We start from the raw sequence: 27171 nt of genomic DNA, 5'->3' as shown, positions 1-27171 counted from the left end.
CCTTGGCACCGACTATATATAAGCCACCGGCGCCCTTACTGCGTAGCATTGGCAATATTAGCAAACTAATCACTATAGGCATGCCGAAATGTTCGTGCGTCTTACTACTGCAGCCTCTAAGAGGCTCTCGCACCAATGATAAAGCCGAAATTCTTCGACCGGGACCGGTCTAGAAGTCTGGTTTATCGCTTGTGGCTATCGCAATATAACGTATTCACTTGATTCTAAGCACCCCCTTTTTTTACAAGATAGCAATGCTTAAAGTGAAGGGGGGGGGGGGGGGGGGGGGGGGGCGTGCTCAGATTTGAGAAACCTAAAATGAACCCCCCCCCCCCTCCATACACACACACTTTTCCCGGCTGTATACTTATAGAAGACAGGCTCAAGGAATAATGTTTTATACAGCAAACATTCAAAAAAACAGGCACAGACAGTGATCTCACCATTTACGTGTGATACTCAGTCACTTGCAATACCACTCGAGTGTGTAGCACCGCTTGAGCCGCTGCTCTCAGTATCCCACGGCGTGTTGTCTTTTGTTCAGTCATACATTTCATACATGACTCAAGTGCAGTGAAAGGCTCAAAAACATGGCGCAAATGCGCGGTTGGCGGCCTGGACCGTATAAATCTGAAGCCTAGGCATGGCGCGGTTCCTCGCAGAAAATGGAGTGGTTAGATTAGCATGCAAACTTTTCTTTTTCGATTTTTTTTGTGAAAGTAGGGGGATGCTTAGTATCGGGGGGTGCTTAGAATCGCGAAAATACGGTAACAACCCGAGACTCCCTACTGTGCTGTGAAGATGCCGTTTATATCCTTCGGCGATTTCTTCTGGACATGGTGTGTTTGAAGCGACAGGTTCAGAAGAAATCTAACATTGTTTGCCAACAATGAAGTGAAAGATAAAGCGCGATGCGCGCGTCATCTGCTGTAAATGGCGCTTAAAATATCAGCAATAAGACTTCCGAATTAAGGAGCCCTATAGCTGTGTTAAAATAAATTTGAATTATTTTGGCCGCGTGATATGAAAATGCAAGTTTGTTGGCTCTTTCGAAGAAAAGCCAGATTGGATTGGAAAAGCCAGAAAAAAGTTGCGGGTGACATCCACGTTTAGGTCTCACGATGTATGGCGCGATAACGTCATTTCGGTGTGCAGGGAGCGCTTTGAATTGGAGGTCGTGCATGTATACCATTTATGCTTTCCAGCGACGAGAGCTAGAGTAGCAGCAACGATTTTTTGACCACTGCGGTACAGCGAAGGCAGAGGCCATTTATGTTTTGTGGCTCAGGATGTGGGCGTGGAAAATGGAGGCTGCGGTGTGTTTTTCAGTTTGAGCAAGAAGGTGACAGTGTTAGTGCCTCAAAGTGTTTATTCTGGAGCGTCGTGGCCTGGCTGAACGTTTCGTTTTTTTATAACACACGCACATTTAGAGATACCTTTATTGAGAAAAGTTTAATGGTAGTTTAGGAAAATGCGCTAAAGAGAAGGTAGACCCGAAGGGTGGAACTGAAACTCCAAAGCCCCAGCTTAGGCTGGCCAGGACAGTTTCGTGTATGTCGATGTAAGTGTAATATGCAATGTTTGTGTTGTTCACCCCTGAGCATATCCTTCAATATGAGCAGGTTGAGTAAGGATAGTGGGTGGTTCCCCGTGTTTAGCACAGTTTAAGGTTAGTGTCGCACGTTTCCTATTTAACATATTCACCCACGTGCACTTGTGCATATATGTGCTGGCTTGTATCCCGCGCGGAGTTTTCTATTCTTCGGCGTTGAGATTCCCGTGTGGCACAGGGAAGCAGGGAATTCCTACAGGCGCAGGATGAGGAGACGTTCTAAATATTATTCGGGGAGGGAGGTGTGACAGTCGTTGTCAAGGGGGAGCACTGTATGCGAGTTTGCGCGAATCTTCGTCGGCGCCACCTTCCTTCCCAGACCCTTTGATCCGGAAGTTGATGTGCTGTGAACTTTTATCATTGTGGATTTAAAAATGCTCTTCAAGCTTTTAGGTACCACGATTGCAGCCAAGAGACTAATGGCCTTTTGAGTGTGGGTAATGATGTTTAAGCATCTATGCGGTAGTTAGGCTAGGCAGATCACCAAGGAGATTTACGCTTTTCTATGTGTAGGAGGGTAATGATGTCACAGCGATTTCCAATGTATCCTTTACGACAATTGTTGCCTTCGTCCTTTCGAACGTCCCGGAGTCGACGTAGGCGGTGTTTTCATAGTTTTGGGGCTTTCATCGACGGAATTTAATCCTATAGCTCCTGGTGCAGATTTAGGTGCGTGTTTTTGGCTAGTGTGAAAGCTTTTATGGACAGCCGCTGGATCGGTTACATATCCATCATGGCATCCAGACGTCCAGCCAGATTCTCACCTATCTTTAGGGGTGTTTTTTAATTGGCCGCGTGGGACCATTCATGGTTTGCCAGAGAGAGCCTGCACCGGTGGCAGAGCTGCGAAAAATCCTAGATGCGAGTTTAAAATTTGTGTAATGAGACACCATATACTCGGTTTTATTTCTTATTGGGACACATTTTGGCCATTCCTGGTTATATCAAGGCTTTTCTTGGCTTTTGAGACCCTTGTGTTGTTCTTCCTTTCTCCTTTTTAGCTAAGTGACACAATGTTGGCGCTGGCCTCACTTTCCGTCATTGGAGAGGCGCGTTGGTGGTAGCGCAAGTTGCGTGCACGGCTGGCGTCCATGTCTGCTGAACATGCGACTACACACGGATCGCAGAAAGAACATCACTGCGCAGGCGCGGCGCCTGTTGAAATGGCAGGCTTTTTTTTTTTTTTTTTGCCTCGGCAGTGGTGTCATTGTCCTTCTCTCCACTATCTGCCGCTGCTCCTGTACTGACGGCAAGACCTCGGATCTGGCTGGGTCAGTTTTAGTTTCCTGTTAGCATTCATGACGTGCTTCCACTTGATAAGCACGGCTGATAGCGGACGGCTAGCAGCCACGACAAAAAAAAAATGATACTGATAACGCTACTGCGTTAATATATCAGCACAGAGTACAACGACACGTACCGTATTCATGGGCAAAACAGACACACACAGGCTCAAACTTCCTTGATTATTCGCTCCTCTGGGCGTCCTCCATTGTCCCTATTGTGAATATGAATGAATGAATGAATAATTGGCTTTACGAGAAATAATGATGCTCCTTCTCGAGAGGGACTCATTTGCATCTGCCTGTCACGAAGATCGGGATTATCGGTGGTGGTGGTGGTTCCAGTGAAATGGCGCGTACCCACTCAGGGGGATTGGCCAGGAAATGGGCGCCTTACCGAAAGAAATTAGGTAATTTTTGTAGGGAAAGAAAAATATTTAAATATTAGGATGGATTAGCAGTAGATGAGTAGAGAAATAAAGGTAAGGAGATTAGAGAAAGAAAGAAAAAAGGTAAAAACGAACACCATTTAATGAAAATTGGAAGTAAGAAACACGAAGAAAGTGGTACAGACGAAGCAGTGAGCTGGGCGCGCGTATTCTTGACAAGCGAATCCAGTAGGGCTAAATTATGTCTAGCACGGCAGACGGCCTGATTACAGGATGAATGAGTGCAACGCACTGCAAAGATCCCCGTGGCAGAATCCCACTGTCGTAGTGGCGGAATTGTGATACTAATGATGATGATGATGATGATCCTGACGGCGAAGATGGTGTGGTGGTGATGATTACGATGATAATAATAGTAATACTAACGATGATGATGGTTAGGATGCCATGACGTAGGAATGAAATGGACAAATTTTTCTCGGAGCAAGGCACACACAATAATTTGACACTTCAATTTTGGTTTTGTTTTTTCTCCCTATCTTCGAAGAGAAACGTAGCTTGTGCCCGTTTCGTGCGTCGGAGTGGGAAGCTGTGGATTAATCTCTACCGAGGCTCCTCAACCAGCGCTAAACGTTGAGGGCGAGAAATGTGCTGACACTTCGCCTCGAGCCCACCATGTCATCCCTTCTTGCCCTTCTCACTTGGCAACACAGAATAAGACGCCTACACGTGACAAACTCTGCGCAGGAGGGCCGCAGACGGCCGAATGCGTCAGCACATTCGCCTTCTTCAAGTCAACGAACTCGCGCCGCGTACAGTGTGCAGAGCATGCGCGGAACAATCGCAGACAGCACTTGTCGAGTCGGTCGAGGGTGCTTAATAAGAGCGCGCAAGAGAGGAAAAAGAAAGAGCTCGCGCGGACGTAGCGAGCCTGCATGCTTGCACCGACGCAGGATACGCGAATCAGCCGTGTGAATCAGCGTCGCCGCGTGACTAATTCAATTGACCGATTCGCAAGAGGCCGTGCCCGGCGTGCGTACTGCGTGTGTGTGTATACGTGTGGCGCGTGCCAACAACGTCCAGGCGAACGAAAGGACTTCCTGTTGAACACCTTCCCCGTGTTCCTCTCGCAGACCCTTTGGTCGGCTTAAGGCTACGACGGTAGTGTCCTTTTGTGTGGCTTCGCAACTTAGTAGCCGGGTGTAGCCAGTGGCACACTTCCGACGAATAGTGCATGCCTCGTAGGTTTGGAGGTGTTTCACTGCAAGGCGTGCTCTGCCCGATGCAGCCTTATCCGCCAGGAAAGCACACTGCTGCGATGGGACCTGACGGGGAAGGAACTCTATCTCGGACGGCGGACATGCGTCAGCACTTCCCGGGAATACGCAGTCCCGCTATCTTTGGCATTCCCTGGAGAGCAAACCCTCCTTCCCTTCCCCCATTCATCTTTTCTTGCGCGGTTTTCTGAGTACAGATCGAATGTTTGCTCGAAGACTGCTGCGCACATGTGAGATCATTAGCGAGGGCCCCTCGCTAGTCAATAGCTTCCGGAACCACCAAAGAGCTCTTGTGCCCTGCAATCTTCTTTAGTTTTAGGGGCGAAGCACCTTACGTGCTCGGGCTGTCGGCGTCTCATGTAGTCGCGGTACTAAAACACCGGGACACTCGTTTTCCAATGCCTCGAGCTAGGGCGCTTCGTGCTGAAAAGACACGAGAGTTTTATAGCAAGGCTGTATACCTCTACACCCCAAACGTTTCATCTCCGTGGGCAAAAACGCCAAGGACTAAGTCACCGAGCGCCCAGCATCGAAACCGCATTATACACTTATTCATAACTTGTAAACCGCATCATACATCGAAACCGCACCATGCATTTATACACTGCATGCATGCTTCACCCCGGTTTCACGTTAGTGAATAACATGGCCCGTTTTTTTTTTTTCGTTTTTTTTCCCACTTGTGCACAGCAAGAGGACACTTAATTACGCCGGACGGTCGCAGTTAAAGCAGTGGTTTTTCTGTGCCAGGCATATAAATTTGTATGTGGCACAGCCAACCTCCAGACAGCACTTCAAGCGGAGATAACGACATTTCGTGTGTTCACAGATGTATCAGCTTTGTGTTCTCACGTTTTAAAGTGGCCCTTGTCGATTTCAAGCGCGCTATCGCTAGGTAAGCGTTTTTTCTTTTTTCTTTCCTTGTTTAAATGTGACGTCTCGCCACCATTCAACGGAGCTCTGACGCAATTTTTTTTTTGCCTGTGGCGTATCCTCTATGACGCAGCTGGCGCTGAAGACTACGGCGCTGGTATTGGCGGGTCCCATCAAGTGGTGCAGCCGATCAGCGTTTCCGGCTCTGGGGGGTAGCCGCAGGTGGTTTCAGCGGCTCGGGCGGCGGCTACGAGAGCGACACTGCGGCACGGCGTAACTTTGTAGGGACGAATGTCGATCGTCGCCATCCGTCCCACGAGCTTAGTCGAATTTGCTGATATAGCGCGTCGTTTGCAAGATATGAATAATGCTGACTAAGGTGACCTTAATGCTGACAAGCACGGAGCGCCTTCTACAGGCGGAAATGCTACGCACGCGACCGCGGAAACCATCTGCCTTCTTGTTGGGCATGGATTGCGCACGAATCGCCCCACATCCCACCAGCTAGACCGACCTCTTCGCCGCCTGCCAGTGCTGAAAATCAGTCTAATATGTGTGAAAGGGGTGCGGTGAAAGATAGTGCTGGGGATCGCCGTCGGCGCGGCTTTATAAAGAGGTGACTGAATAACTGCGGCTATGGTGTCTTTTTTTGCGCTACCCGGCTCCGAGACCTGTTCGCCTCAACAGCGCCGCATGCAGGAAACGCAAGCGGGCCGCTAGTCGTAGGTGGAAATCTTAAATTATGGTCGTGAGCCCTCCTATCTGGCCTTAAAACGCTAGTTTCCCCTATGATAGAACTGACGTGCCATTGTTAGCACGGCCGACGCAAAAAGCAGTGCCACGCAGCCAGTAGTAGGCGGAGCATGCGCGCCGGTTGCTAAACATAAAAATCCGGACGAACCGCTGAGCAGAGCCAGTGGCTGCGCGTACCTCGGAGCGCAAGCGCGCTGAAAAGTGCCTCTAGGCTGTTTCGCTTGAGCTTATCAGTTCGTAGCATCCACAGCGCTTTGAGGCGCGAGGAAAGGGAGAAACCTCCGGCCTTATAGCCTTCGCCACCCTATTTAGCGCCCCTTTAAGAAATGTCTACTTTAAGGCTGCGCGAAGCACTAATTCCAGTTTGTTCTTCAGCAGCCTACAAAGCGGAGATAACATAAGAAAAGCAGCGGTGCCATCCTCAAATGTTCTTTTTTACAAGGCACGGAACACAATCGGTTAGAAGACGTACGTTGCCTTGTTCCGAAAATACTCAGCCGATCTGCTCAGTGGGAAGTAAAATGCAATTGAGCAGAACATATTCGTATACGCAGCTTGTGAATCCGTCACTAATCTATCAACACGAGATTCTAATTCCGGATAATTTAGGGGACGAATGAAGGACTCATATTAGTGAACGAATGAAGGACTCATATGAACGACTCAAATGCACGCAAGAACTAGCACACTATTTTGCGCGTGTGTACGAACAAAACGCGTGAGCGTTGCGTAACGACTGTTCTCTTCTCTCTCGTGCCGAGGACGGCGCTCCGTACTCCCAAAAACCGGTTCTACGGAAGAGAGAGTTCGGTCGCGGAGCGATGGAACCCCGTTTTCCGTTGCAATTCGTTTTGCTGCTCGGAAGGAGAAGAAAAACAGGCTTTACAAATCGCTGGAGGACTACGGACGGTAACGGACGACAACGGACCTCTCTGAAGTTGATGGTTCCATCGAAGTCTTCGTCCACTTGACGGATCATCTCCTTGAGCGCCAAGTGGGTCTGCGGCGCCCCCAGGATCTCCATCATGCGCTTCAGCTCCTCGAAGTCCAGCACGTGGTCGCCGTTAATGTCGAACCTGCATGTGTAACGGGCAAACAAATTAATGAAAATAAACTTGAACAACGCGATCGCCATCATCGTAATCACTACTGCCGTTTGCTGCCTTCTCTCCATTCAGCCACCGCAATTGAGTTGTATGCCTCTTTCCTTCGCCCTTCGTACAAATGTCCGCTGTTCCCGCATCAGGAACATGACACTCTATTATATCCACTAACACGGAGAATAACACTCAGTATTTTACGGCGCCAAAATTACGCAACAGTTGGTGCAACTTGCGAGTTTCGTACTGCAATGAAAAAATGATTTTGACAGCCACCGTAGAAACGGTTACCGGTTGTTTATAAGCATTATGAAACACTTCCGGATACACGCACCTCTAGGGATAGTAGAAGAACAGGCATAATGATTTGACAAATGTGTTCGCTTTGAAGGCAGAGTAATGCTCAGAAAGCATGATTCCGTTGGGTAATCAGTTAAGAAACTGCAGCCGGATTTAAGTTTAAGGAAGAAATCACGGGAGGCACTTATTCCACACATGCGCAAAAGTTTTAATTAGTCAGAAATGATGACTACTCGACGGCGCAATATGAGAGCAAGCAATACGCCGAAGCGAAGCCAGCATCGAAAACAAAAGCATGGGTGATAGGCTGAATCACTAGGCTAGGGATTGCACAAGGATTCAGAACAGGAGCGGCGACCTTTGATTAGCCTCGTCACCCCCTCATGCAAATATGAGACCAGCGCACGAGGAGGAAAACCCCGGCCTCAAGTTCACCGAACGTTCCGGGAACGATGTCGAGTCCGCATAATAAACACGCGCGCAGCCATGCAACGCGCTGGCGGCGGGAGTCGAACAGCAACAAGCAATGCCCCCGCCGATCTTGTGAGGAAAAGCCGGCGGCGTGCACCCAGACCAGAGGCCAAGACGTCTCCCCCGCTCGTGGGCTGTTTATCGAGTGCACATGTTAGCTGCCGGGTGTAAACACGTGCGCTGCAGGCAGCTCCCTGCTCCCGCATCCTGCTTTTCGTTCTCTACTAATGAGACGCTCGTCCCGCTGTGCGCCAGCTGACTAGCCGCGTATGTATATGCATGCTGCTGGTGGGATGTTAGGCGGGCGACCGTTAATTACGGGGTTGGGAGGGAAACTGCCTTGGCTGACAAAGCGTTGCGAAAGTGTGGGCCGTTAATTTAATCACGACAGCGCCGGATTTTCAGTAGCTGCCGCCACTGTAATGAGCGGCTATATACAATGCGTACAGACCAGAGGGGTATAGCGTTTCGGTGTCAGAACACCCCCAGAAATTTTCTAACCCCCCCCCCCCTTTCCGCTCGCCCTTTTTTTTTTTGCCTATGCTATTTACACACCGAATCGATATACTGTAGTGTAAAAACAAAAATAAATACGAAGGGTGTCAGTTTAGTAAGGCCGAAAAGTGACTAAAGTTTTGTTGGGACGTAAGCTTTTTATTTACTCTTGCTTTTTTACCGGCGGCGTATAACGTGCACCCCCCGAAATGTCACGTGTATTTCCGTTATAGAGTGGGTATTGTGACAGCTGCGCGACTCCAACTTGATAGCGTTCCTTGCGGGGAGTTTTCGGCGCGCACGAACCCCGAACTTACGGCCAGTAACAATAACAGCTCCGCCGTTAAAAATATTTCTGGCTGCCCCACGGGTACAGGTGGTTTGATAACGCGTGAACCGAGCGCTGCGCGGCTGTATGAGGAGTTTGAGTCGGTGGATATATTTTTTACAACGACAAACGTACTTTCCATTTGTTTCTGGAATTGGTCACGTAAAAACGTGGGCACTCCTGGCAGTCACCCGGATATGCGGCCTGTGACTGCGTTCTCAGCTCTCGGCAAAATATACAGTTCCCAAACTATACGTTCGCCTCATCGATCGTGCTCGTATTTTCTTCACACGTCTAGTCGACGCTCCAACAATTAAAGGTTCCAACAGACAATCTTGTCTAACGCAGGTGAAGAACGACTCTAGAAATGCTGACGCCGCTGTCAAATGCGCCCTTTTTTATGCCACCATTTCTTCAGATTTAAATAAACGAGCTTTGGATTGGACGCCGACTTGCATATGCTGATTACTTTCCCGGCGAAACGCATACATTCGACGGTCACCGCTAAAATCAATCATCGGCCATTATTCCTTTCCTGAATATACGAAAACAATGTAGAAATGCGTAAAAAGTCCTTTTTTGCATTTTTTTATTCGTGCTGCTTGCAATAGCCGAACAACAGGTCAGCGCTTTTGGCAAGCCGTCGAATGACAGCGTTTACTTTGGGCCCGTCTTTTATGTACAATTACCGGCGTGCAGCATGTGTAGTGCTCATTAAGGCAGGCTATCAAGGCGGCCTAAATTAATTGCCCCCCGCATGCCTAGCCTCATTACCCACATTACGCGCTGAGCCTTTTGTTTAATTTTGTTCACGCGTGTATCTAAGTTCATGCCCTAATACCACGACACTTTGCTGCCTACTACGAGTACTTTTTATGATTTATTATTGTTATTTAATTACCCTCGTGTTTACCGTTTGGTCCAGGCTCCAGCGACACGGCGTAGCCGAAAAGGCAACTTAAATATGCATATTACACCGAAGCCCAGCATAGTTTCAGCGAAAGTTTCACAAAAAGTTACCCGCCGCGGTGGCTCAGTGGCTAAGGCGTTGCGCTGCTGAGCACAAGGTCGCGGGTTCGATTCCCGGCCGCGGCGGCCGCGTTTCTGATGGAGGCGAAAAGCAAAAACGCCCGTGTGTACGAGATTTCGGCGCACGTTAAAGATCCCCAGGTGGTCAAAATTAATCCGGAGCCCTCCACTACGGCGCGCCTCATCGCCTGCGTTGCGTCGGCGCGTTAAACCCTACAATCAATCAATTCACAAAAAGTTGCATTCCTTTTCAATCAGTCAGCCCGTTACGCATCTAACATTCCTCATGGCGGAGTTTGCTGTTTCCTTCTCCCTTGGTGCGTCAGAAAAGCGGCACGCAGGAAAACAAGACAGGTGTATCGTGTTATTGAGGGGCAGAGAAGTTCTACCCGTTCGAATTCCCGTTGCAGCACGTGCGCCTATCAGGAGGAGCAGCGGCCGCCAGCCGAACCTCCTAATGCGTTCTCGGTTTACGCAGTCACGTCTTCAAATGTGCCTGGAAAGTCGTTTAGCGGAACGTTATTTTCCGCGAAAGAAACCCGCAGCATGCACGCTTATCACATTCGCGGAATTGCGACGATACAATCGACGGCGAAACAGCACGCGTCGTCAATACAGCGCAGCGGAAAAGCAGCGCATACCGAACGACAAACACTCCTCGAAGCTAGAAAAAAAAATCTACCCCTTCCTAAATAACATTGAGAGAAGAATGAAAGCTGAAAGTGCGTCCAATCTTCGCTGAAAGTGCGTCCACTCGATCGTCAAACCCTCGACGACCCAAGTCGCAAACTAAGAACGAGCCCATGCGACGATTTCTCGCGCACTAAGTAAGCGCGTCTACGAGCGATCTAAATGCATACCGATACGTGGTGTATGAGAAATACGTGTACTATTGTAATCCTTTTTCATGATCGATGCGTGCATTGTTATATCTAGAACCGTTACTCTTTCGCGATTTTCAGGTAACCGTTTTGACACAATAGAAACCCGCTTTCACGCACGCGCCGTGTGTACAGAGATATTATCAGATCTTTTCGGTAGACCGACCGGTCTATGGGGAAATGCCTTAGTTTTTTGGCAGGACACCAAGAAAGCTTTCGCTTTTAGAAAATGCTGACACTCAACCCTCCCTCCCCCTCCCCCTCGAGCACGTTTAAAGTCGCCTTCACTACTGCACACGTGCATAGCTGGAAAGACATCTTTTCGAACACAACATAATCCGTTGACTATGAAGACCATAAAAGTTCGGCCATTGTGTCTCAGTCCTGGAGACGAGTAAGGCCCTAGGGCCTTATTTTAACGCGAAGCTTTCAACCTATCACTGATGTCGTCTGCAGTCTACCCAAAAACGCACTGCAGTAAAGCCACCTTACTCTGACGATGATGATGATGATCGTGAGTGAAGGGAAGAAAAATTAAAACGCGTCCCGTGGTCGGAATGGAACCTGGGTCCCTCGCGTCGTGAAGCCGCCGTCTATCCGCTCGCGCCACTCCGGTGCGGTCGAAGCAGTTTGGGTTGGAGAGGGGTGCACGGACGTGCAAAATTAGACACGTCCATTCGCATGTGGCTTCTGGGTTGGGTCGTTTGGCGTTGGACTTGATTTTGGAGAACTTCGCGTTCCCCCATCATGGTCGTTTAGACAGAGGGGTAGCTGATTATAAATACCTCCATAGTATGCTTACGAAAGAACGAGTAAATAACGGTCCCCTTTAAAGCCAGCTTCAGTACTACACACAGATGTTTCGCTGAGAAGACATTTTTGGGGGCAATAAAGACGCGTCTTGTAGAAAAATATGAAGGCCCTAGGGCGGGCTTTTTTATTAACATTTCCTTGTGCGGCGGAAACGTGAGTTAGCAAGCGTTACAGGCGGACAGACAGATTGCCTCGTTTAGTCCGCAGCGGAATTCTGCAAGAAAAAAAAAAACTTGCAAGGAAGGGTCACTTTCTCAAGTAATTGGCGGTCGAGAAAACGCGATCGCTTCGGAGATTCGCACTTATCGGCAGACGGGATTAAAAATAAATGTGTCGCCACCCCGCCCTCATTTCCTCCCCGTTTTCTCATTGTGTATTTCACCTCTCGACACGAAGGTTGCGGCACGACTATAAGGAGGATACGCTCCTTGCTTCGCCGCCGACGATGAAAACAAGGCGCCAACAGCCGTGGGGACACAAGAAGCGTCGAGAATGCGGACGCGTCGGGCATTATTTCTGCTCGTGTCAACGCACCGCATAACGATTCGCGTACTAGTCGATTCCGCCACGTGTGCGCCGCCTGTGACGGAGCAGGCAGCGACGAATATAAACGCGGGAGGAGCCTGAGGGAGCGCTGTCAGGCATATATGGTATATCGCGCTTCGAATGTAGGCCGCCGCGCCGAGAAAACGAAGACGCTCGGATCTCCCGAGATCTCGCCTGAGCAGGCCGAACGAGGTTTAACCGCAATACAAATGTTACGGTCCCGATTGGAGGGGCGTGTATACGCAGCCTCGAAGCAGACTGCTTATGCCGTTATTCGGGGTACTGAATTGTGTTAGACGATTAATTGTTGCCTATCAGTGCCGTGACGATGGCGATAAACAGTAAACGAAATCCTTAGGTACGGGCGACTTGTCACTTGGAGTCAGCATAGGTCAAAAAATAAAAGTTTACTGGTGGTTGAGGAAGAGGACTTCCTCCTGTTCCTGAACCGTCAGTAAACTTCATTTTTAAATGTTTTCCTCGTTTGTCCCTGTCCTTACTTGCGTTATTTTCTCGCTCTCTTTGCTAGTTTCTTGTTTTCAGACTTATAATATATATATATATATATATATATATATATATATATATATATATATATATATATATATATATATATATATATATATATATATATATATATATATATATATATATATATATATATACGATAGAGAAGTCACATTGAAAAACATAACAATATTTATTGTAACGTTTCGACCAGGGGCCAGTCTTTTTCAAAGAACCTTTGAAAAAGGTTCTTTGAAAGGTTCTTTCATCTTTGAAAAAACCGGCCCCTGGTCGAAACGTTACAATAAATATTGTGGATTACACATAAATGAGGATATTGTGGATACACATAAATGAGGATTACACGAATGGCCCCGACGAGAATGAATGTGTTTGTAAAGCTAAAACGCGCTTGGCTGTTGCAAGAAAAAGAAGGCAGGCGGGCGCAGTTTTATGAACCTAATATAATCCTCGGGCTTTGGCGAATTGCGGCTGGCCCCTGGCAGCATAGCACTGAATAATTCCCAAGCCATTTAGTGGCAGCAGCACTAAATCCGCATTACAATTTTAAAAGTATAAAGCAGACTCGTTGAACGTTATAAGAACAAAAAAGTGGCCCGTTCTAGCTGTATGTAATTTGCCTGTAATTTTTTTCGTACTTTTTGACATTCCTTGTTTCTAAGAGCGGAAATTTTCGTATTTATAAAGTGTGGTTGCGGATTGCGTTTTATGACGTGTGGTTGCAGCCAAGCGCAAAGCATGCGACGGAGAGAGTATGAGAGCTCGAAACGAAGTCCCCATCTGTATAAAATATATACATCTACAGCGACGATGGCGCCCGAGGTGCGGCTACGCCCAGTGATTCCCTTGTCCCATTTTCAAATCGTATACTTTTTTACTGCTTCTGCGCTTAGACCGCTGGGTCTGTCCTGACAATCTATTTATATATCCCATAGATCGCCTCAACGCACCTGTTCTCTGCTCTGGCCCATACCTGTCACATCGCAGCGGTTTTGAACTCCCTTCATCGCCTTGCGCGCAATGGAATCCGCTTTGACTAGCGGCCAAGCTGGGTGTGGCAACTGCGGTAGAGCGTATAGGTAATATCGAAAATCAAACGTAGAATATATATATATATATATATATATGTATATATATATATATATATATATATATATATATATATATATTAATATATATACAGAGATAGATAGAGAGAGAGAGAGACTAGACGTCTGTTAATACAAACTCGTATGGACCGTGCAAATCTGTTCGTATAATCAGAAATTCGTCTTAACCGGAGCCTACTGTATATTAAAATGAAGTTCCCTTCACCCCGACATGTCGGAGAGCGGGCTATGGCTACCGCCCCCAAGCGAAGGAAACAACTACCCTAACATAAATAAACAAGTGGAGGGAGCACAGTCTCCCAGGTAAAGTATACTTTGTACCGCACCAGACCGCTATTGTGGAGGTCGTGGGTTCGGTTCCCACCAGGGGAGCATATTTTTCTCCACTTTCTTTCTATTTTTTAAATATTACAAGAACTATATCTGTTTCAAGAAGAATAAATGACGAATCATTTTTTTAGTTATTTTCCCCTTTGCCTCAATTGGCGTTATTTACTGCTGTCCCCTATTTCTGTGTGTTCGCATATAAATAAATATATATATATATATATATATATATATATATATATATATATATATATATATATATATAGAAATAAGAGTTGGCAGTAAATAAAACCTCGGAAAGCAAAGGAGAGGATGTGGTAACAGAAAAAGAATTTGGAATATATATATATATATATATATATATATACATATATATATCTGAGAGAGAGAGAGCGAGAGAGAGAGAGAGAGAGAGAGAGAGAGAGAGAGAGAGAGAGAGAGAGAGAGAGAGAGAGAGAGAGAGAGAGAGAGAGAGAGAGAGAGAGAGAGAGAGAGAGAGAGAGAGAGAGAGAGAGAGAGAGAACATGGTAGCGGCCTCCGCGTGATTGCCAGCGTTTCGGCGAAGGGACTTGCCTCCGTCAGGACGAAGGCAAATTGCAACGTGCATGAAAGTACGTCGCAAAGCGCCGCCTCCAATGAAAGATAGTATATCGCAACTACTGCGAAATGGACATGACAATATTCAAGCGATTCAGAAACGATTTGTGTTACTCGCGCTGTGCATTGCGAGGACAAAATAAATAAACGGCGTGGACGGGACGAATTGTGCTTCGCTCTGTTTACGCTGTTTCATATGCGTACGTGTCCTTGTATTAAACAGTGCGACTAACGAGGTGCAAAAGCAATTAGTCCCTTTTGTCGTCCTACTAGGACGACAAAAGGGACTAATTGCTCAAGCGACAACGCTTCAAGCGACAACGCTTACTTTCGAGTCGAAAGTAAGCGTTGTCGCTTGAGGCTGCCAGACCAGCCATATCGATGACGATCAGAATATCGCATCGCCGGCGACGGATTGATCCTGCAGCGAGTGCTTGCTCGCGGCTATAGCGTTCGACGAAGGGCTGTGGTGAACACCCCGCGCTAGAAACGACGACGACGACGACGGTGTTAGCACCGTTGAAGTGTCGCAGCGAGTCCGTGTCCAATTCGTACGAACAAAGCGGCACTGGAACATGCACGTGGTTGGGAATGTCCATCCAATGAACTGACATCAATGCAATAACATTTTGCAAGCACTGAGACACTCCTAGCATGAGTGATCCGGTACTTGTAAGCTATATTTATCGTGCCGAAAGCTTTAGTGTAGGCGCCCCGGGCGCGATGCCCACGAGAAGACATGCACGTGATTCAACTTTTATCCCCGTTTAATTTTGGACACCCATTTACCACGTCACGTAGACTGTACAACCGGCACAGCTTCTCCCGCGTTTATGGTTCCACTCATTCCTTCAAGTCATCTGCCCTCCCACATGCCATACGCCTCTGGAATGACCTACCCGACGACATCGCATCTGTTACAACTTCTCGTCACCTCGCGTCTAACTATTATGCACAGTAATCTTTCGCTCAACTTCACTTTTTACGCACTTGTTAATTCTAATCTTTTTTTTTTGTCGTTTGGTGATATGTGCTATCTTTTAACCGCACATGCGGGCTTATTGTGTCGTTTATGGCTTTAATTGCTTTTGATTCTATACACACATACTTAACACAGTTGTAATGACATGTTTTTGACGTTCATCGACTTCCGCATCTTTGTCCTTTTTCTATTGTGTTCACACACACACACTACATCCTTCCTCGGGCCCATACCGGCATCCACGCATGCGCCAAAGCCGGAGATACATGCCAGAAATGTAGATAATATTGTCCGGGTGCCTCATGGTGTAAGCGGCGAGTAACCGCACAATAAACTACATTAGAACAAAAATATGGAATTGCCCCCAGATGAATGTAAAGCAGAGCACTAATTTCCGTCTTGCGTTACAAAAGCATCTAGGATAAAATGAAGCTTAACCTCTTGTGTACTCTATATTCATCACCTGTAAATATTTCAGCCTGATTCTGTCAGTGTCGTTTTGGTAATTGCCATAGATATTACGTATATTTTGTGGGGACCGAATTGGTTTCCACATTTTGTTGCACGCATACATTATTATCAGTCCTGTACACTTGGTTTATGTCCTATAACCTGAGTCGGTGTTTTAATTTGCATAAACGTATTGCATGGGCCCACTTTTAGCAGCCTTGCTAAGGGCCAAGATGTTCTTGGCACCAACGTTTTCTCCGTACAAATAAAATAATTGAATTGAATTGAATTGAATCGAAGTAACGAAGGAGGCCGTCTGAAGTTGTCTATTTCCCGAAATGCGGCCGCCCGGCTGCGTGCAGGTCGTTCTATATATGCATCCATATCTCAAGTGTCCGCGATGTTCGCGAATAACATATGGCCTCGGACAACTGACCCTGACCCGCGCCTAGCCTACAATTGTTTTGCCATCTGAGAAGGCCCACCGCCTTGGTTCCTTCGGCGCGTGACTCACGAGGGCGCATCGATCTCGAGAGGGAAAAACAATGGCTCCGCATATAGTTTTTCACGGACGCGAAGCACGGGGCCGCAGTCCCCGACGTTCTCTTCTCGCTGCGCCGGCGTCCCCTCCGCCCCGTGCTGCGAGCTCGTGCGGTGCAGAGACGGTGCACCGCTGGCATTGTCTGTGCCTAGCGTTGCTTGTCGTTGGGGGTGCCGACGAATTCGCGGCCGCCCGCGATCGAAGCGTGCGTGCATGCATGCACCTTCTCCGAGGAACCGGAGAAGACGTCGTCACACGCATAAGAATGCGGGTTTCGCGACATGCACTGATCAGAACAAAGCGCAAAAGAGTAATATAATTATAAACTTTGTTATGATTTAGCCAGATATATATATATATATCGAAAGGCGTGGGTTTGGTCCCCACTCTGGGCGCGTGTTTTTTTCTCTTTCTTTCCTTGTTATGTAACTTTAAAAAATGTTAACCTCACTAACCATCGTAAAAAATAGCCTAATCATTCCCCTATGCCTCCTTAGGCATTGAAGACTGCCGACCTATCTTTCTGTATATATATATATATATATATATATATATATATATGCAGAAGAGAACCCTCGATGAAAGCGACAACAGAAGGATTTCTTCGTCGTTTCGGCCGAGAGTTCGGCCTTCTATGTATATAATATAGGAAGAAAGAAAACTCGCAACGAGAGCGTAGAAATAGATGCCTGAGAAGTCGGAAGCACGTGCACATGGAGAGCAATAACAACGGCGTTTACTGACGTACCGGTAAGGGGCTAGCCTATATATTGTCTTGAGTATTGCCCGTATACTATCTCTATATATACAATAGTAAACTAAAAACAGGGAAGCGGTTTCTCTACTGTTTAGGTGAGAGCATGAAAGAGGCGAAAGAGTACAAAGCGAATACATATAAAGGAAGAGGGACTAACAAAACATAGAGCCCGGTTTGCTTCCCTGAAATACGGGGAAGAGAATTGAAAAAAAGAAAAATACTAGGCACGGGAAAAGGGGCAAACTGAATGCCGGCCAGTGTGAATTATGAACTGCTCTACAAACGTTTGTGTCAATATTTTGATTTTGAGTGAACGGGAGAAAGCTTAAGACGCCTTCTTTGTCAGCGACAGTTGGGACAAATGACCTAAGGCTGCCTCCGCCGTTAATGGCCGATACCGTCCTATCTGCTGAACACCGCGAAAAACACGCATCTCTCAAGTATGCATTAAGGGCAACGACAAGGTACTTTATCAGCAGTCTCTTCAGCCCTTCGGGCATCTCAGCGATCACTGCTGGCCATCCCGACAAGACAGGAGTATAGATTTCGGGAAAGCCCTCAAAACTACAGTCGACAAAGCAAAGTCGACCTGGATCGAGAGACCAGATGGGGGATGCCGCTGCAGTAGGGGGGAATCAGGACGCAGAGGCGGGCTTTCACCAGTTCAGCTGTATTCCCCTGCCGTGTGGGACTATAGTGCGCTCGAAAGAACATCGCTAGCGATATCGAGCACCGGTCCAGTGGAAGCCAGGCGGTTCGCGTTCGCTGATGCGGCCTGAGCGAGCAAGGGTTGCACCCATAGCAACTTTCGTTGTGAAGGGGACTGTTTTAACCCCCTGTTGTGACTCTAAAGGCTTTGCGCCAGTACCTGTCGAATGGCTGGGAATGGCTTCCGCTCCACCTTACTCCACCCAGCTGGTCTGTCCTCTATAGCCATTCGCTTTTTAGGGTCGAATCCCCTTAGGGGCTGGGGTTGTTGGCGTCCCGTGCCGTCGTCGTAAGCGTCGTCTCATGTGGTCACGGTACTAAAACACCGGGACACTCGTTTACGCCTCGCGCTAGAACGCTTCGTGCTTCAAAGACAGGAGACCTTTACAGCATAGCTGTATACCTCTACCCCTTAAGGGTTTCATCTCAGTGGGAAAAAGCGCCAAGGCGCCAATAATACACCTATACACCATATGCTTCACCCCTCCCCAGGTTTCACGTTAGTGGAGATGGCCCGGAATTCTTTTAATAACGCCCTGTAATCCTCGTGCTTTCTACCTCGCCACCAAGTGATTGAATCTTATTTTGAAAATAAAATCGAAAATTGAGCTAATTAGGTGTAACTCACGGAGAAAAAAATCGGAGGAAAACGAGGTAACGAGGCAAGAGCATTGTCCTGTTCCCTGCACGTTGCCTCGTTTTTCCGCGCCTTTTACGCCCCGAGCTATCTTAAATAAACGCTTATTTTTCAAAATATGCTTCTGAGAAACACGAATTTCACTGGTCATATGCCCACGTGGGCAATGAATCATTCTTGAAACACTGATAACGCCTTGACCCGTTCTCGGTTGTGCTGGCAATACGCAGTATATAAGATCATCTGCCGCCGACTAGTCGCTAATCGCACTAGCGCTAGCCCGGCCCGATAATGAAATCGCTGCTCCCATGGCGAAGAAGTTGGCAAGGTCTATATATGGCGACTGATCTTTACCGTTTACGTCCTTCTTTCACTGGGAATTTCAAAACGCTCGCGACATTCTTCTCTACGCAGGGGGCGGGTTGCCCCAAAATGGTCGTTCGCAAAGCAAACAGCGTTCTTTACGCGTACACAAACCAAAGGGCCGTGGAGAGCAAAACTGCCTCTCCCTCCCCCTTTCCCTCTCGAGCGGCGCGACCTCACGCAGGGACGCACGTGCAGTGCTGTCGACAGCTGTGCCTTGTTTATTGCTCGAGCCGGCGCGACGTCGTATATGGCTCGGCTTCTCTGTGTATGCGGGCGAAAATAGATTTCTGGGCCGTTTCAGCCAGCGCCGGGGCCTAGCGGTTAGAGCGCGCAATTTTGGATGTGCCGGACGACGCGCGTTGCGGTCAACGACGGAGCACGACGCGGCGCGAGAGCGCGGTCCGAGGAAATTGCCGCGAGCTGCCTAAAAACAAAAAACAAAAAAACAAAAAAGAACTTCCGGAGAATAGAAAGACACCGTGACAGTGTGCGTACTGGAAGCCACATAGCTTATTTTTTTTTCTTTTGTTTGTTTTTTAAGCTAGATATGTAAAAAAGAGGGTGGCAGACTTCCGAATATCTACGAGCAATACGAATACGCAAATACTGGAAGCAATACCTGAGTTGGTGAGTAAGAAATGGTGTCACGGAGATAGTTACGATGAAGACGAGAACGCTCGGAGAAGAAGAAAAAGCTCGACAGGGTTCAGAAATCTTAGGAAAATCCAGACCAATACCTACCTATACATAAGTCCAGATCAGCACATATATGTTTCCAGAAAAGTACAGCGAAGACTGCCGTAAATGCCATCAGAAGGCAGGCCTCTTCCCCACTATATGGAACTTCCAGACCATATGGCAACAGAACAACTACAACACATCAATAGAGTCCTGGGAAGCGACACTGTCCAGCTCGGACCTCTCCAGTCAGCGAGAACTGCTGGAAAGAGCCAAGCTGGGGGGCTTTCGCCACTGGAGTCCTGGAAATAGGATCCCACCCTTAACTCCACTCCCTCACCTTCCACCTTTGTTGCGAATAGCGTTTACTACTTCTACTACTCACAAATCTCGAGCTCAAGAAGGAGATGTTGCTGTGCCGCATAGTCCTGGCCAATCCCCCTTTGTGGTACGAGCCAAAAACATCGAGAGAATCGTCATCATCATCAGCCTTTGACGTCGTCAGTGCAATCACTGTAAATGGCGTAAATATTTACACTGTTTGCAATAGAAGTACAATGCAGCAATAGAAATGACGTCTCGGAGTGCGGAAGGCGGCGACATTCCGTCCTAGTTCAATTCCTAATGCAAGGATCGTAGTGATGAGCTATTTAGGCACAGGACGGCCGCGTTTCATCCCACTGCTCACTCAGCGAAGACAGACACGAGGGGAGCGTGTTGCCGCAATTTCGAATTACGCAACGAACGGGTTTTTTTTTTTTTGTTCATTCCCAGTTTCCATGGATGCTTTCCCGCTCCCCGCGGTGAACGGTGACTGCCCCCATGGGTCGCGGATTAATGTAGACCACCACGAGCTTCCATAACACGCGGACGGGCTTTTCTATTTTTTTAATCAAGAAAATTGCCACTGCTTCTGCAAATTCGATTGACCATTGAATATGAGATTTAAAGTGTCGACGCTACAAAGGCGATAAGGCGCGCCCTGGAGGAAGGCTCCGGATTAATTTTGACCACCTGGGGTAGTTTAAGTCGCGCCGAAATCTCGAGCACACTGACGTGTTCGCTATGCGCCTCCATCAGAAAATCGGCCGCAGCCGCCGGGAATCGAACCTGCGCCCTTGGGCTCAGCATTATGAGATCCGAATATATGGTGCTCTGAAGTTGAAATGCTCGGCTCTGTCTGCCAACCGCTTACAGCTAAGATGACACTGTTGCCGTTTATATTCAGGATACCCTTTATCCCGTTATTCAACCTAGGCTGTCCAGGCAGTCAGTTTAACATGGAATGTACTCATGCGAAGCAGGTAGGAGCTGATTATTCAGGGTAAAAAAGAAAGGTTTCATGCAATGAGGTGTTACAGGACACCTTGTTGTCTGGGTGCGCCCTTTAAGTAGCTTCTATACAAGCTTCGCACGTTAAGTGAGGCGCGGTACGCAACGCCACAGGCTTACTCTGGAGTGTTACCCCCATAGTGAGTAAGGGGCACGACATCACCAAATTTCGAGCTGGAGGACATCGTGACCTACGCACGTTCCGACAGAGGCATTTGCGGACGAACAAGTTTTTCGTTGGTACCAGGAGTGAACGCGACGTTCTGAGATTTAAAAAAAAAAGAGTACAAATGGCAGATCGAGCTGAACGACAAATGCAATCGAGGAAACAAAGTGAGTCAAAAACGTCGGTGCATTAAGAGACCAAGGAAATTAAAGCAGCCACCTTGGTCCAGATATCAAAGCATTCCGTGATCCGCGGTTTTCCCAGAGTGCTCTCCGGTACTTACTCGCGCAATTTCGCCGGGCGCGCGGTAACTCGATTGCAGCATCCCGGGGCCCTCGGGGGAAGAACACACCAGCCCTGGGAAACGGGCTCTCGATAGATATGCCGGCCGTCTTAAGCCGAATCGTATGCGGATACAAAAGAAAGGGGCGGGAGGCGAAGAAAGCGGTACATCTTCTGCGTCGCGTAATCTGTGCCGCCATCGCTCTGTCATCTGCAGATTGCGACGTAGCAGGACTGCAAAGGACTGAAAGTTTGCCCACGTTGTTCTTTCTCTCCGCCTTGTTTTTCGGCATCAGCGCATTTCTTGAGACACGCGCCGTCGCATGAAATGGAAGAAGAGGTGAATAAGCAAGGAAGGCACGGGGTTCTTTACAGTATCTAATTGTGCTGGTGAAATGGAAGAGGATATGAATAAGGCAGGGGCTTCTTTACGGAATCCAATTGCATTTGCGGGGCGTCTCTAGATGTCAGATCCGGCTAGCGTCGGAACTTGGAAACTCGAAGCCTGTAAAATAAACCGCCGTGATTCAGCCGAGAGGAGTAACCTGGGACGCAACTTCGAGTTGTGTGCGTTTCAAAATTCTGCACCTTCTGGGCGGCTGTAACAGAAACAGCGTGCACATGACGTGGCAGGACAGTCACTTCCGGCTTCCGTTTCGTCCCTTGCGTGCGATAACCAAAATGGACGTTACTTGAAACGGGCAAACACTCGCAGTTCCGCCCCTGTTTGAACGCAAGCTGCTTTCGCAAACTGTCCACCAACGTGACACGACTCGCCGTAACGGCCCACTTTCGAAAAGGATCTCGAGGCGCCCTCGTGCACAACCGATTTGATTAATTGTGAGGTTTAACGCGCCGTACACAACTACCTAATAGCCCGCTTCGAGCAGGGGTTTCAAGTTCTCTCAGCTTCAGCTAAAATGTTATGGCTCAGCTGCTGAGGCGTTGCTGCGCTGCGCCGGACGTGTGATCGATCCCGGCCGCGGCGGCCGTTTTTCTGGTGGAGGCGAGAAACGAAGACGCCCGTGTGTCGATATTTCGGCGCACGTCACAAATACCCAGGTGTTCCGCAGCCCCCCTCTACGGCGCACCTCATACCCCAGGTGTAGCTCCAGCGCGTTAAAGCGCCAAAATTTAACGAAAACTCCCGTTGCGCTGCTGAGCACGAGAACGCGGGTTCGATTCCCGGCCGCGGCGGCCGCTTTTCTGATGGAGGCGAAAAGAAAGAACGCCCGTGTGTACGAAATTTCGGCGCGCGTTAAAGATCCCCAGGTGGTCAAAATTAATCCGGAGCCCTCCACTACGGCGCACCGCATCGCCTGCGCTGCGTCGGCGCGTTAAACGCTACAATCAATAAATCAATCAATCAATCAATCAATCAAACGAAAACGTCCGCTGGACAGAGAGAGAGAGAGCTTGTAGTAAGCATAAAGAGAAGTGTCAGGGCACAAATAACGGGGATAAGATACGCATCGCTCACTTTAGCTTACTGCATCAGCATTCCATTCGTGACCGCATCTTGCAGCGAAGCCGGCAAAAAGACAAAGGGTCACGCACGTGCGAGCGAACTATATCTCGTAAACAGCTCAGTTACGCGTCGCGGAAGCCGAAGGAAAGGACTTGGAATACTGCCCGAGGCAAGAGGGCCGGCCGACGAGGCATCTCAGAGCCGATTGTCGTTCCTGACTTTACGAGAAAGGAGGTCGCGGTGAGGCGGCAGTCGGGAAGAAGCCACGGGATGAGATCCAGCGAGTCTTCTACGTCCATTATCCGCTGCCGGTTTTCTGGGCGAGCTATCGTTGGCCCCAAGGACCTCTGTGAGGCAATCTTCGTGATGCCCGAGTTGCGCGTACAACGACGGCGCCGTCGGCATCGGAAGCATCTCGTCCTCGCGCGAGGACGCTTGACCTTCGGGGGAGGCGAATACACGCGCGCGCTACCTGCGATCTCTTGCCCTTGCCACGACCCAGCTTTAGCTGATATCCGGGGCTCGTGCGGACGCACTCGAACGATAGCCGTGGGATTGCGCACGCGATGAGGGGGGCTTTGACCTTCGAGAAACGCACCCAGCTAACATAAATTGGTGCATCCATACAGGGCAAATGGGTGTGTAACAGGTGTATATAGGTTGTGTTTTGTCTTTCTAGTGCAGGTGTGTTTTGTCTTTTTGTGTATATGTCTATGCAGGTGTGTTTTGTCCATCTGGAGCTGTGAACCATTAGTCTAATCCAACTAGCCCAGTTTTTCGTACTTGTGATATCTATAGAGTGCGAAACGAAAAGTACTTAAATATGCAGGATATCTTAGTTCTGCCAAGCGTATTTATAAAGGACGTCGTAATTTTTTTAGAAGTGATTAGAAATTTTGTAACACAAAAGTTCTTTCTATGCTGTACCAGAAGCTGTCTCAAACACTCTATACGAGAGAACCATGCACGACCATGGTATGCTCCAGCAATTTTAATGAACTACCAGCTACCAGATTGAGTGTATTTTTTTTTTACCAAGTTCAAGAGGCAAGCTGAGAGTGGTAAAACTTTCTTTCGGGAGTGGCTGAGGTGAGGTACCCAGCAATGCTTTATTTCGCCACACTTTTCTTTTCATTTTCTGTCCTGTGTTTGGTGTGCTCTCACAATTTATAGCTACACCTTCTGTGTAAACACCTGTCTGTAAAACTACCGCTGCTGCAGGGCACCTCCACATGTTTACTGATGGGTTTGGCTTATTCGCACATATAAGTTGTCGTGCATAATATGAGTTAAAAAACTCTTATCTTACAGCGCTGTATACGTTGACTGAGGTTTGGCTGCTACGGAAGAACACCTGGAAGACGGCTTTTTCAGCGCGCTCAGTTCGAAGAGGATGTCGGCAAACTGCGTAAACACCAAGCTTGCATTCGTTCACGCCAGTTTACGGGGCGTTTTTGAACGATGGATGTTCCACCTCCCTTAGACACGCGTTTCACCTCCTTGAACAGCACAATTTATGTGGCCGAAACAAAAGAGCCCAGCGGGCGCATTCGGAAAGAATATCCACGTGTGCGAGAACTGCGCTGGTTCTACCGCAGATTAGTCATTTGTGCGCATGGATCAGTATCATGCGGAATGTCGCGCTCGCCTTTAAAGTAACCGTACTCGAAACAGGAACATCGGTGTTGTATGAATCGCCCGGTTAGTGTGCTCATTCGACCAGCCGTCGAAATTGCTGGGCAAGATTATCTCTTATTTCGATTAACCTCCCCAAAGCAGGAATTCCCTCTTCGCAACGATTGAGCCGCTCTGGCGTTGGCCCCTTAGAGCCCATGCTACAATGCAGGGCCTGATGATGTCTCCATCTGGAGCGCCTTTAAAGGATAGCGAATGAATCGCGGTGGCAGGAGCTGCAGCGCTCGCTCCTCTACAGCCATATAATGAAGAAATAGCGAATGAATGAAAGAGTGAGCGAGGTAATCGCAGTCGCCGGAGTCGCAGGGCGCCCACTGAAGGCCGCCAAACAGTCATTCGCATAGCCTCGGCCGCTGTGTCGGAACGCCTACTCGATCGACCAAGATTGACGGGATAAGACGCTTGGTAATGCGCGCCTCACGCAGGAGCAAGCAAATCGGAATAAGGAGGGAGAGAGAGGGGGTGGGAGTAAAACGCAGCAGTGTTCGTAAGCGATGCACGAGGAAAAGCGTACACAAGGGCGGCAGCAGCCGGGGTGGCCGATTCGCCGTGACCCCGAGCACCCGCGGACTCAGCTGCCCACTCACTGAAAGGCGAAGCGAAATTCAGCTGAGTCGCGCTGACGTGTCTGCATCCAGTGTGTGCGTGCTGAACCAGAGGGCCGGTCAAATGACTACACACGGTGGGCCACTCCCTGTGACGGCCGTCTTTGTGAGGTGGATTGATGTTTAAAGTTCATTTAATATTTTATTGAGCTCTATCCACACCCACAACCTCGGGTTTAGGCACTTGACACTGGAGTCCGGATGTTATGTTTGGTAGTATCGTACGAGGGTGAGGATATTTTGCTCTACTTTTGTATTTTACTAACCATTCCTAATCTTTTTAATTCACGTCGACCCTTCCTCATTTCCTACAACGCCATATATCTTCGCGCTGGTGTTTTTTTTTTAACGATGATAAACACCAACTTCAACGTGGCTGCTTTTCCCCATTCACGGTATTGGTGAATACCGAATATTCCATAGCCTCAGGGGAAAGAGCAGACGAGCATCTGCAAGTGGGACAAGGAACCTGACGAAACGTAGCCACTTTTTCGCATGCGACCCTCGCAAACAAAGCAAGCTACCGCTCGGCCGCATGCCGCGGACTTCGGAGTTTCCCGATACGCGAGCCACGCCTACATATATTATTGCCGGCGCTGTCGAAAACGCACGTTGCCGACGGCATCTGGGCCACGTATGCGCAATGCTATACTGCTGCTGCTCTTCTAACGGCGTAACGATGGTGCGGACACAATGCCTACTTCGCGGACGGCAACCTGGACTCAGCGCGACCATTTCGCGAAGATGCATCCAAGCCGCCGATACATAGGCAAGATATATAGCCTATAAAGATCGACCTCTTCTTGCGGCGAGTGTTTTTATGGGCTCAGGGCGGAAAAAAAATTATATAAAAACCGACCGGTTACTGTGCCGTGTCCTAAAATACAACTCGTTTATGACCAAAACGGAAGATGAAACGAAGCGAAAAAAAAAAAACGCGGAAAATGACTTAACTTGATGAGAACCTCCAGCTTTTTTGTGGTGGATAACCATGTCCGGAGCCTTGCAAGCAGCCCACAATTCCCATACGATGTCTTAATATTAAGGCTCACTGACCGAAAACTTCGGCCTCCAAAGCGTCATCACACTGCCACTATGAATGGCTGTCCGAGTTAGGGTCTCCTGCCTCGCCCATGGCATACAAGTTCCAGCACTGCAGTTAGGTGCAGGGCCCCGAAAAAAAAAAAATGAGGAAATTAGTTATTTAGCTGGAAGCGTAATTAAGTTTTTCCGTGTAGGCAGCAATCTTTATTCCTGGACTGTTGCTACGAATTGTCGACAGGTTGAGCTTTCCCCTGCCTTCCAGAAAAGAAAAAGAAAATAAAGAAAGAAAACACGCCGTTGCAACTACAATTACTGTGCCACAGTTGCTGCATTTGATTCAACCGATGGCAATGTTTAGCGGTCAGATATGTACGAAGCGTTTTTGGAAAGCATACTCCCCCACTACCTTTCGTTAAAGCAAACTTCCAGCTCATATTGTACCGTAGTTCCTTGGCTGCGCCTCAGTTCGTTCAGGTTTTTTTTTTTTTTTATGCCAGGATCACCTGTCTTAGCACACGACGCCAGCTCTGCAGGCCTTGTGTTTGTTTACGTAAACGTAAGCTTGGATAAGGAAGGACTCGGAAAGGTCCGGACCTCGTCGCGAAAAACACAGTTCCTCAAGACAGTAAGCCGATACAGCCATGCACAAGCAACGATAGTGTGACGCCGTTCCTCTCAGCGCGCTCCTCTTCGCACGTAACACGCGATTTCTTTTTTTTTTCTTTCTCCGTATCTTGTCCCCGAGTGGA

The 27171-nt window shown here is 48.3% G+C and overlaps 1 protein-coding gene across 1 annotated transcript in view; it reads right to left on the bottom strand.

Annotated features, from left to right (window-relative positions):
• Positions 1-27171, bottom strand: part of Swip-1 (EF-hand domain-containing protein D2 homolog Swip-1) — a 56266-nt gene that overhangs the window by 12633 nt on the left and 16462 nt on the right. Inside the window, exon 2 of the mRNA XM_077677281.1 lies at positions 7116-7263. Within this exon, the coding sequence (XP_077533407.1) occupies positions 7116-7263 (148 nt within the window). The remainder of the gene's footprint in view (positions 1-7115; positions 7264-27171) is intronic.

Source organism: Haemaphysalis longicornis, unplaced genomic scaffold (assembly GCF_048455015.1).
Source record: "Haemaphysalis longicornis isolate Haplotype H1 unplaced genomic scaffold, Haemaphysalis longicornis Haplotype H1 scaffold_7, whole genome shotgun sequence".
Classification (NCBI taxonomy): Eukaryota; Metazoa; Arthropoda; class Arachnida; order Ixodida; family Ixodidae; genus Haemaphysalis; species Haemaphysalis longicornis.
This window is presented reverse-complemented; position numbering and strand designations above follow the sequence as displayed.